The following is a 12,127-nucleotide window of genomic DNA, read 5'->3' as shown; positions in this document are numbered from 1 at the left end:
ACTGGAAATAACACTGAATGCACAAACAATTTTTCTTTTTCTTTTTTTTTTTTTTTTTTTTGGTTTTTCAAGGTAGGGTTTCACTCTAGCCCAGGCTGACCTGGAATTCACTATGGAGTCTCATGGTGTCCTCGAACTCACGGTGATCCTCCTACCTCTGCCTCCCGAGTGCTGGGATTAAACGCATGCACCACTATGGCAGCTATTTTTTGGTTTTGAAGCAGGGTCTCCCTGTAGCCTAGGATGGCGTGAAACTCACTTTATACTTGCCCTAAATGTCTAATGGTGAAAGCCTAATGATTAAGGCAGTGACATTTATTTTCTTTAGTTCTATTTAAATTATTTATTTATTCATAGTTTTTCAACATAGTGTTTAGCTCTAGGTCAGGCTGACCTAGAATTCACTATGTAGTCTCATGATGACCTTGAACTCATGAGGATTATCCTACCTCTACCTCCCAAGTGCTGGGTTTTAAGGTGCATACTATCACACTTGGCTTAATTAAAAAAAAAAAAAATTGTTTATTTGAGAGAGCTAGAGAGAACGAGAGTGGGCACACCAGGGCCTCCGGCCATATCAAACAAAGTCCAGATGTATTCAGCACCTTATGCATCTGGCTTATGTGGGTCCTGGGGAACTGAACCAAGGTCTGTTGACTTAGCATGCAAATACCTTAACTGCTAAGCCATCTCGCCAGCCTGAATTTTCAACTTTTTGTGTTTAAGCATCAGAGTTTTCAGACCCTGGCAATGGATGTTTACTAGGCCCTGGAAAGTCAAGGAGGAGTGAGTCACATGGGTAGTCAATGGTAATGGAATAAATCCATAACCCATCCTTTCATAATCCATCCTGGGGAAAAAAAAAAAAATCACTCAATGAATTAACTCCATTTTATAAAAATATTTTGGTTTTTTATTTTTATTTCCAAGGTAGGGTTTCACTGTAGCCCAATGCTGACTTGGAATTCACTCTGTAGTCTCAGGCTGGCCTTAAACTCAAGGTGGATGATCCTCCTAACCCTGCCTCCTGAGTGCTGGGATTAAAGGCATGAGCTACCAAGCCTGATCAACCTTTTGTTTTGAGTTAAGGGTCTCAGTATGTGGCCTATGCTTACCTGAACTCTATCCTCCTACTCTAAGTGCTAACATTACAGCATGTGTCACTACACAAAGGGGAAATATAATAAGCTTCTTTGGCAGACATTTCTTAAAAGTTACAGTTTATGTCTGCATTAGCTATCAGAATCAAGATAGAAACCAGAACGAAAAAAAATGCCCTTACATCAGTACTTTCATTGCTGGTGTTTTCTTCTCGTTTTCTCTCTTCTTCTTCCTGTTCAAGTTCCTTAATGCTCTCTTCCAGTACATTGGGCCAGAAGTCCCCCTCGAAGTATGGCAACTCCTTTGCACTTGTTAATCGGTCTTCTGTAGCTTGCTTAAGAATATCCTAGCAAAAACCACCAAGAACAAACATGAATAGCTGTGCTGTATTTTCAAGGGCATTCAAAGGCTGACAGAAAAACATTTAGTGTCACGAATGGTGAAATCATTTGGTCAAGTCAGTAAGTAACTCTTATTCTCATGCCACAGCAGAGGCTGGGAGCACTACTATTCCCACTCCACACCAGTCCTTGTAAAAGCATGAAGAATGGGTGGAAGGAGGCCCTTTTTTTCAACTGCTGTTAGCATGTCAGTGGCTTTAATAGAGAACCACAACATAATGCAAACTATAAATAATAAAGACCATTGTAGAATTTTTTGGGCTCCTTGGGAAAATATCCAGTTGATGTTCTTGAATTTGTCTATATTCATGAGTGTTTAAAAGTAAATATAAGAATACATTGTAGGTTGGTTAGGGCACATTTCATGACCTGGACATTTTTTTAAAGACAGGGTCTCATCTTGCTAAGATGGGCTTTGATTCCTAATCCTCTTGTCTTCCTGTCCCAAGTGCCAAATATACAGGGGTGAGCCACTTTTGTTACTTCGAAAAATATATGAAAGAATCTTAAGAATCTTAGTACACTTCCATGCTTCAACTGACCTTATAGTCATGGACAATGCGCTCTGATACGGCCTTGTCAAGCATTTTTTTATACCACTCCTGCAAGCGCTTTGGTTTGGGAATCTTCTGGTCAGGAGGATGACAGTGGAAGATGTAGTCATCCCCTTCACTTGGTGGACAAGCCCAAATATGACCTGTTGTGTATCTACCAAAACAGAGAAGGAACATCAAGAAAAGATATCTATTCCATTTAGAATACTTACACTATCCTTCCAGCCCCTTGCAGCATCTCTCTCTCTAATCCAGGCTGACCTGGAACTCAATTTATATAGCCCTAAGCTGGCCTCAAATTCACATCGATCCTCTTACGTCAGCCTTGCTATTTCAGGGACTAAAACTGGTTCCAAATTACCAGTCTCAATCTATCCTAGAATAGCTGGACTACCAGTGTACACCACTCCTCCCAGGTAGATTTGCATGACAGAGTTGAACAGAAATCAATGATCTATCTCCCTCCATCTTTCTCAAGATAACATGTATGGGTACACCAGGGTCCTCTGCCAATGCAAATGAAAGCCCACCTGGTTTAATGTGCATGCTTTTGAGAATAACTGCAAGTATGTTGGACCCTGTTTTCTACCTTGTTGAGAGGCAGGGTCCCTTGTTCATGTTACGTTTGCCAGGCTGAAGCCAGGGCAGGCACGTTGGGAACATAGACAGCATTCCTTCAGTACCCAGTTTTATGTCGATTCTTAATTAGGTAAATACTTTATCTATTTAGTAATATCCCCACTCCCTTAATTTATTGTGTGTGTGTGTCAGTCAAGACAGATTTGACTTTGTAGCTCAGGCTAACCTGGGATTTCCATGCTCTAGTCTTAAACCTGCTGTGTGTTGGGAGTACAGGTGTGCAACACCAAGTTCAGATTAGTTTTGGTCATGATATCCAATTATAAAAAGATGAAGATTCTTGCCCTCAAAATGAGCAACCAACCTTCAAACTGTATACAATGGCTTAACTAAATAGAAATAAACAACTTGTGTATGTAGGCAAACACTTTCTAATATTGGTAACAATTTCATTTCATAGGTGTTCAAAGAAAGCTGAAATACTAATCACTAGATCAGAAAGAAGATGAGAAGGAAAAATACATACTTACATATACCATTTAGGGTATTTTACAAAATCTTTTGTTTTGTTTTGTTTTTCAAGGTAGGGTCTCTCTCTGGTCCAGGCTGACCTGGAATTAATTCTGTCATCTCAGGGTGGCCTTGAACTCATGGCAATCCTCCTACCTCTGCCTCCCGAGTGCTGGGATTAAAGGCGTGCGCCACCACGCCTGGCTCAAAATCTTTTTTTTTTATTTATTTGAGAGAGACACAGAGAAAGAATATGAATGAATGGGTGTGCCAGGGCCTCTATCCCCTGGAAACAAACTCCAGATGCATGCACCACCATGTCTGCGTGGGATAAGGGGAACTGAGCGCCTTCACCACTAAGCCATCTCTCCAGCCCTACTTTAGATTTTATCACAATACTAGGTTATTAAAAAAAAAAAGACAGTCATCATTAATGTGCTTACCCTAATTTCTTGACATACTCTAAATATCCAATGAGAATTTCATGATAGACTGCTGTCCTCAAGCATTTAGGACGGAAGAAATGAACACTATCGAGGTAAGATATATATACTCTCCTGTATCAATGGAAAGAAAAGTCACATTACACATGAGCAATTAAAGACATCTTTTCTCTTTCTTGAGGTCTTTACCCACTGTCATTTACAAGGACTGCTCAGGTAACTCAGGGAAGTTTAATTAGCCTCTGACCTGACTGTATTTTTTTTTTAAACACTGAGCAGTGCTTGTCATATGCTATAGCTATCACCATCACTTTTCTGCCATGTATGCTTTCCCACCTGACCACCATCCACAACAGCAAGTAAGAAACTGGCTATATTACTGAGAACTACAGACCTACCTCTGGTTAGGTGGAGGGCAGTCAGAGCCATACTCCTGAACATGCATACCAAAGAAGCACAAATCAACACCATCGATTTCTTCGAAAGCAAAGAGGGCTTTGGTTCGGTATGGAAAGGATTCTGCCATCTCTCCACTATCTACAAACCTACACCATTCAAGTGGGGGCGGGGAGAAAGACCATAACACATGTCATTCAGATTTAAATTACCAACTGGAACTCGGTATAAACAGTTGTGCATAAGAGATGATTACTAGGTACCTTGCTTTCATGCCTGGTTTGACTTCCACAGTTTTGTCAGAAGCATGAACAACCCTGACAATGACCTCTCCTGATTCAGGGTGATTTTGTCGCCTCAGAAAGTCATTCACACGATTCTCCAGAAAGGTGCCAAGCCTGGTAGAAGGCAACCCTAAGAATGTAAAGTTAAAGTTACCAAGGTGTGATTCTGGGATTAAAAAAAAAGGGGTGGTGGTGATGGAGAAATGGCAGGACCCAGGTACAATTCCCCAAGACCCATGTAAGCCAGATGCACAAGGGGGTGCACACATCTGGAGTTTGTTTGCAGCAGCTGGAAGCCATGGTACACCCATTCTGTCTCTATTTCTCTCAAATAAGGTGAAACAACAAAAAGTTCTCCCCAAGGCCAAAGGACAACTTGCTGGAGTCATAAATAGCTGGGTGTGGAGGTGCAAGGCCTTTAATCTAAGCACTTGGCATTTGGGAAGCAGAAGTAGGAGGATTCTTGGGAGTTCAAGGACAGCCTGGGACTACACAGTGAATTTCAGGTCAGTCTGGGCTACAGCAAAACCCTGTATCAAAAACCAAAACAACAAAAAGCCGGGCTGGAGATATGGCTCAGGGGTTACGGTTCTTGCCAACAAAGCCTATGGACTTGGGTTTGATTGCCTAATAGCCATGTAAAACCAGATGTACAAGGTGGGCCAGGTATCTCAGGCATCTTTGCAGTGGAAAGAGGCACATTCTCTTTATATGACTCCCCCCAATATAAATAAATAACAAAACAAAATCTCAAACCAACCATTATTAGCAAGAAACTTTCCCATTCTCTCCTAGGGTCATATAGCCTAGACTGGCCTGGATGTGTTACCAGTCAGTCTCTACCTCACAAGTGTGGAGTTACGTCATGCATCACCATAGATAGGCTTTTTTTTTTTTTTTTTTTTTTTGAGGTAGGGTTTCACTCTAGCTCAGGCTTTTCTGGAATTCACTATGTAGTCTTAGGGTGGCCTCAAACTCATGGAAATCCTCTTACCTTTGCCTCCTGAGTGCTGGGATTAAAAGGTGCGCACCACCACACCCGGTTTAGCATTCATAATTTAATTGAAGCATTTGAAGTTACAAAAGAATAATTTGTAATCCGTGTGGCATACCATGACTAGGGGCCATCCTATTACCAATATTACTCAAGTTTACTTATAAGTGCTATTAAACTGCTATTCAATATTTTCTTTTTAAAATATATTTTTATTTATATATTTGAGAGAAAGAAGTAGAGGGAGGGTGAGAAGGAGGGGGACAGAGAGAGGGAGGGAGGGAGAGAGAAAGTAGTACACGGAGGGAGGGAGAGAGAGAAGCAGAGGGAAGGAGAGGGAGGGGATGAATATGGACGGGCCAGGGCCTCCAGCCACTGCAAATGAACTCCAGATGCATGCGCCCCCCCCTCTTGTGTATCTGACTTACATGGGTCCTGGAGAATTGAAGCAGGATCCTTTGGTTTTGCAGGCAAACACCTTAACTGCTAAATCATCTCTCCAGCCCTTCTTTTTTTTTTTTTTTTCATTAAGGTATGGTTTTTCTTTAGCCTAGGCTGACCTGGAATTCATTATATAGTCTCAGGCTGGCCGCAAACTCACAGTGGTCCTAATACTTCTGTCTCCCAAGTGCTGGAAATTGAAGGAATGTGCCACCATGCCTGGCTATGATGAAATTTGGACACTAGGAGGACCGCTGTGAGTGAGTCAGGCCTGGGACTACAGAATGAGTGCCACGTCAACTTGGGCTACAGTGAGAATCCCACCTTGAAAAAATAAAAAGCAACAACAAAAGCAAAAAATAAATTTTGACACCATACTTTCAATGAAAAAGAATCTCAGGCTTGAAAGGTAATCTCTTAGAGATGGTCTAGCTCTAACTGAAGGAATTATATGGGTATGACCATTCAAGCCAGTCATTTCCACATAAATATAGGAAAAAGAAAAAAAAACAAACAAACATGTATATTCCCTAAGTCCTATTTTTTTCTTCTTCAAAACTCCCCCCTCCTCCCCCCAGTTTTCTTGTGGTAGAGCTTTGCTTTAACCTGGGCTAACATGGAAGTAATGGTGTCCTCCTGCCTCTGCCCTTCAAGTACTGGGATTAAAGCCCTGTGCCTCCATGCCTGGCAAAATTCTAGTTTTACACTCCAAAAGCGTATCAACATTTAGAGGCAGGAATGATGGCCAATGCCCTTCATCCCAATATGCTGGAGACTCAAGTAGGAGGAGTTCAAGGCTAGCCTGCAATAAAGAGTGAGTTCCAAGCCGGGCGTGGTGGCGCACGCCTTTAATCCCAGCACCCAGGAGGCAGAGGTAGGAGGATCGCCGTGAGTTCAAGGCCACCCTGAGACTACATAGTGAATTCCAGGTCAGCCTGAGCCACAGTGAGACCCTACCTTGAAAAACAAAAACAAAAAAAAGAGTGAGTTCCAGGTCAGTGGGGCTAGATACAGTAAAATCCTACCTCAAAACTGCTCCCCCACCAAAATAATTAAAACAAACTTACTTTTAGCAGAAAACTTATTTTCTTTCCTGGTTCGTGCACTCTTCTTTAAACAGCCATCACAGACAAACCTAAAATGTAAAAGACTTCGCTTACAAAACACAGAAGAATTTAAAATTAGTAGGCAACAAACAAAAGCCACTATCCAAATCAAGTTAAAATACAAAAGACAGTTTAGTGCATCTATTTCTATACACCTGCCATAAAATTAGTAAAACCAGTGCAGAAAGACCTTCTAGAAGCTAGGCATTGTGGTCCACCCACACCTGGAAATCCATCACTCTGACCAAAGCAAGAGGATCGAGAGTCTGAGGACCAGCATAAGCTACATTCTGAGTTCAGGTCAGCCTTAGCTTTGTAGGGAGCACCTGTCTCAAATCAGCAAGAAAAAAACAATAGCTGGAAATGTGTAGGTAGGGGGTATTAACTGGGTTATATAAGTAAAGTTCTTATTCCCTAAATGTGATTAAAAATATGAGCCACCATGCCCAGGTGAAAAACAATGTTTTTTGAAGGGTAGGGTCTTTTTCTGGCTAAGTCTGAGCTGGAACTAGATAGCTCAGCCTAACCTCAACTCATGATGTTATTTTTATTTGAGAGTAACAGACAGAGAAAGAGGCAGATAGAGAGAGAGAGAATGGGCATGCCACTGCAAACAAACTCCAAACACGTGTGCCCCCTTGTGCATCTGGCTAACGTGGGTCCTGGAGAATGGAGCCTCGAACCAGGGTCCTTAGGCTTCACAGGCAAGCGCTTAACCGCTAAACCATCTCTCCAGCCCCTCATGATGATCGTGATCTACCATATTAAGTGCTAGAATTATAAGCATGACCTACCATGCCCAGCTTATTTTTAAAAAGGGCACTGTGGCACACGCCTTTAATATGAGCACTTGGGAGGCTATGCCCTGAGACTACATAGTTAATTCAAGGTTAGTCTGGAAAAACCAAAAACAAAAAAACAAACAAAAAAGGTATGATACAGTCAAGGCAAAGAAGAAAAAACAAAAAAGTCTGTTCATGTTAAGGGTACTGATCTAAGCCTCACCCCGCTGGCCAGATGACTTCATGGTGCAAGACACAGATCTGGTGCATCTTTCTTCCACACTCAGTACATTCAACAAATCTGAAAGAGCAAAGTCAATTGCAAGATTAATAATACCTTCTTCACCAAGTCTCCCCTCCTCCCGGTGTAGGATCTCACTGTAGTCCAGGCTTACCTGGAAGTAACTATGTATTCTCAGGGTGGCCTCAACTCACAATGAGTGGTCAGCCTTCTAACTCCACCTCCCAAGCACAATATGACGACCAGCTCACGATTTCATTTTGGCAAACCTTTTTAGTGTTACAGTTAAAGCATTTTAAGGGCATGGTGGCACATGCTTTTAGTCCCTACATTCAGAAGGCAGAGGTAGGAGGCTTGCCATGAGTTCTAAGCCACTCTGAGACTACCTAGTAAATTCTAGGTCAGCGGGGCTACAGCCATAGAGACCCTACCTTGAAAAACAAAAGCAAATCAAACAAAACAACAATTAAGTTCAGTCATTAAACCTGACAGTTTTAAAACTCTGGAAAGGCAGTAAAGGAAAGATTAACTGCTGTTGAGAATTAGGAGTTTGACACCATTTCACCCATCATTGCAACACCTAGAAAAATGGTACAGTTCAGTGCTACAGGTTCCAAAAAGCCTTAGATTCTATGAACTAAAGCTAAGTATGCACTAGAAATTCAGGGAAAATTTAACACAAAGGATAGAGCATAGCTATTGATGTTTCATATGGGCCAAGAAAACACCTTCACAGATTTGGTGAAGTGTTAATGAACACTAACTATAATGCTAACAGCCTTAGCTCCCAATATTTTTCAGTTTCTGTAATTTAGATGTATGACATGGAAATTTTAACAGACTATTTAGTCTTCTGGTCGGCCATGCGAAAAGAAGGAAGGAAAAGTGGTCAGTGACTATTCATGAGAAACTACTTACAGTTCAGGATCCAGTGTGTCATTTTTCCTCTTGGAAAACTGTTCTTTATTTATTGTACTAAGAAAAGAAAATGAGCACAATGAGAAAAACACAAAATAATTTAGATCCTCTAAAATTAATTATTCAACAAGTACATTCGGGAATCACACGAGCACACAATTTTGTAAAAGAATATTATGGATTTTATTTTTTGTAAACAAATTTCTTCATAGGAATTGAAAAAGCAACTGCGAAAAATCCTTTTCCTTTTGTGAATCTGGCCCACTCTTTCCCCCAACTTCTCATTGCTTACTATTCTGAGACACATCACAAGACAGACACAGAATGAGATGAAAACTATTTACGACTGCCCTGATCCGAGGCCAGCCTGGACCCAGAGTATGATTCTGTTAAAAAAAAGAATAAAGCAGCAGCAGCTAGGTGAAGTAGCACACACCTTTAATCCTAGCACACGGAAGGCAGAGGTAGGAGAAAGCAGTGAGTTTGAGGCCACTCTGAGACTACATAATGAATTCTACCCACTAGGTCAGCCTGGGCTAGAGTGAAACTTCCTCCAAAAAAGCAAACCAAAGCAAGAAGGCTTAACAGTTAAGTGCTTGCCTATGAAGCCTAAGGTCCCTGGTTTGAAGTTCAATTCCTCAGGATCCACGTAAGCCAGATACACAAGGTGGCGCATGCATCCGGAGTTTGTTTCCAGTGGCTGGAGGCCCTAGTATGCCGCCCATTCTCTCTACCTCTCTTTCTGTCTCTCAAAGAAATATATAAATAATTAAAATGTAAAAACATACTGATCCATAGTGCCCTAAAATAGTTGACAGCAAAGTGCGGTGGTACATGCCTATAGTCTTAGTATTTCCAAGAGAGGAAATCAAAGTTTGAAACCAGCCTGGACTATACAGTGAGACCCTATCTTGGGGTGGGGGCAAGGCGTGGTATGTCTGTATGAGAGGTGTTTTCAGGAAACAGGTTCACGTCTTTTATTTTCAAGCTATGAAGGAAACTGGAAGGATAACTAAAGTAGTTCAGAAGGATAAATTCAGTTATTTTGAGGTGTATACTTTATTTTGCATATACAAGCATGTGTGTTTTAAGGTAGCCAGATGTCAACATCAGGTCTATACTTTTTTTTTTTTTTTAATTTGAGTGAGAGAAAGAGGGAATGGATGTGCCAGGGCCTTCCCCAGCTAACATCAGGTAAATTCCTTTAAAAAAAAAAGGGGGGGGGATGGTGGAAGAGGGGCTAAAGAAATGGCTTAATGGTTAAAGTGCTTACCTGCAAAGCCTAAGTATCTTGGTTCGATTCCCCAGTACCCATATAATCCAGATGCACAAGGTGGCACATGCATCTTGGCATGAACCTTGTTTCTCTGCCTCTTTACTGCTCTCAAGTAAATAAATAAATAAATATATAAATATATTTGAGAGAGAATATGAATGAATATGGGGATCCTGGGGAATCGGACCAGGGTCCTTTGGTTTTGCAGACAAACACCTTAACCGCTAAGCCATCTCTCCAGCCCTCAGGTAAATTAATTGCTCTCCATGATTTTGTGCCCCCCCCGAAATGGTCAGGATTAAACCCATGGCTTTAGCAAGCACTCTTCTCCACTAATTCCCAATCATACCTTATTTATTGTTTTTTTTTTTTTTTTTTTTTTTGAGGTAGGGTTTCACACTAGCCCAGGCTGACCTCCCTAGTACAGACGTCACTGACTCAGCTGAGTAAGAATGTTCCTAGCATATATTCCACACTAGCACCCACAGCCTACTCCATTGCATTTTTATTTTTTGGTTTTTTGAGGTAGGGTCTCACTCTAGCTCAGGCTAACCTGGAATTAACTATTAGTCTCAGGATGGCTTTGAATTCACAGCGATCCTCCTACCTCTGCCTTCTGAGTGCTGGAATTAAAGGTATGTGCCACCACACCTGACTAAATCCTTCAATTTTAATAAATAACAAATTACTCAGGCATGAAACTTTTCAAAATTTAAAAAATAAACTACTTCCTTTTAGAATACTTTTAAGTATCCAATCCTGATCTTTTCCTTAGGTCAGCAATGTCTGTTAGAACTTGCTGCTATAATGACATGATTTGTGTAGACAATTGGAGGAGTCATTAGCCACAGGGCATGTGAATGTGAGAATGCAATTTCCAATTTTACTGTAAATAATTTGCATTTAAATAGCAAACTATGGGTAGATAATAACAACCTGTGGATAGATGATGGGCTTAGAATCCAGAGCACAAATAAGCACCTGAATAAATGAAGCATAAATTTTTGCTGAATAATACATTTACTTACGTTTGAGGCTGGGAAGGGTCGTCCCCCAAAGAAACGCTTTCCCCTTGGATTTCATTGAAACACTTCTCACAGAAATGATACCTGTCGGCAAGAAGGCCATACTGGGGTGAACTGTTCCGTTCACACAACACAGCCCAAGCCAAGCAACGAAGCCACCAATCACAGCAGGCCAAGGAGGGGAACGGGAGCAGAGAGCAGGTCATCAACGGCGACAAGGACATTCAATGATGAAGATATATGGACCCCACAGTTTGGGTTTGTTTTTTTGTTTTTTTGCAATCAAAGCCAAGTGCAGACAACGACAAGCATGAGGGGGAAAAAAAAAACAAACGAACAAATGAGGGATTGCCAGACAACAAAAAAAACATAAAAGCAAGACAGGACAACACAAAGCAGAAAGCCAAGGCAAAGCACAGATTAGCATTAAATATTTCAATGGGATGACAAGTAGCAAATGATTACAGCAAATCAAACAAAAGTTGCACTTAGACCCTACACCCTTTCATTTACTTATTTTTACTAGACATAACATTCTTTTTCTTTCTGTAAAAAAACAAACTTGTTGGTACAATCACTGTCAATTGTGTTGGGCTGCCGCACTATTCTTAAGGAATGACAAGAGAAAACTACTTTGATCACTAGACACTTCTCCCTTACAAAATAAAATCTATGAACTAGGGATTGAAAAACTTAACTCTGAAGGAAGCCATAAATAACGAATTTATTTCTAGCTGGGCATGGTGGGGCACACTTGTAATCCCAGCACTCAGGAGGCAGATGTAGGAGGATCGCTATGAGTTTAAGGCCACCTAAGACTACATAGTGAATTCTACGTCAGCCTAGACTAGAATGAGACTCTACCTAGACAAACCAAAATCAAAACAAAACAGAAAACTTCCTTGGCAGCTAAAAAGAGCCAGGTATAGTGGCACACTACTCCTTTAATACCAGCAATTGGGAGGTAGAGGTATGAGATGGCTGTGAATTTGATGCTATACCCTGAGATTACTACAAATAGGTTAGCCTGACAGTGAGACCATCTCAAAATCCCCACCCCTCAAATAAATCACTGA

General features: G+C 41.1%; 1 protein-coding gene across 1 annotated transcript in view; it reads right to left on the bottom strand.

The window, feature by feature from the left end:
* Ep300 (E1A binding protein p300) overlaps window positions 1-12,127 on the bottom strand; it is a 79,394-nt gene that overhangs the window by 6,301 nt on the left and 60,966 nt on the right. Inside the window, exons 20-28 of the mRNA XM_004650338.2 lie at window positions 11,055-11,135; window positions 8,751-8,807; window positions 7,815-7,892; window positions 6,771-6,838; window positions 4,248-4,398; window positions 3,987-4,133; window positions 3,589-3,702; window positions 2,045-2,210; window positions 1,283-1,447 (exon numbers count right to left, since the gene is read on the bottom strand). Coding sequence (XP_004650395.1) covers window positions 1,283-1,447; window positions 2,045-2,210; window positions 3,589-3,702; window positions 3,987-4,133; window positions 4,248-4,398; window positions 6,771-6,838; window positions 7,815-7,892; window positions 8,751-8,807; window positions 11,055-11,135 — 1,027 coding nt within the window. The remainder of the gene's footprint in view (window positions 1-1,282; window positions 1,448-2,044; window positions 2,211-3,588; window positions 3,703-3,986; window positions 4,134-4,247; window positions 4,399-6,770; window positions 6,839-7,814; window positions 7,893-8,750; window positions 8,808-11,054; window positions 11,136-12,127) is intronic.

This window comes from Jaculus jaculus, chromosome 6, assembly GCF_020740685.1.
Source record: "Jaculus jaculus isolate mJacJac1 chromosome 6, mJacJac1.mat.Y.cur, whole genome shotgun sequence".
Taxonomy (NCBI): Eukaryota; Metazoa; Chordata; class Mammalia; order Rodentia; family Dipodidae; genus Jaculus; species Jaculus jaculus.
The sequence above is the reverse complement of the archived record's forward strand: the minus strand, read 5'-3'. Positions and strand labels throughout refer to the sequence as shown.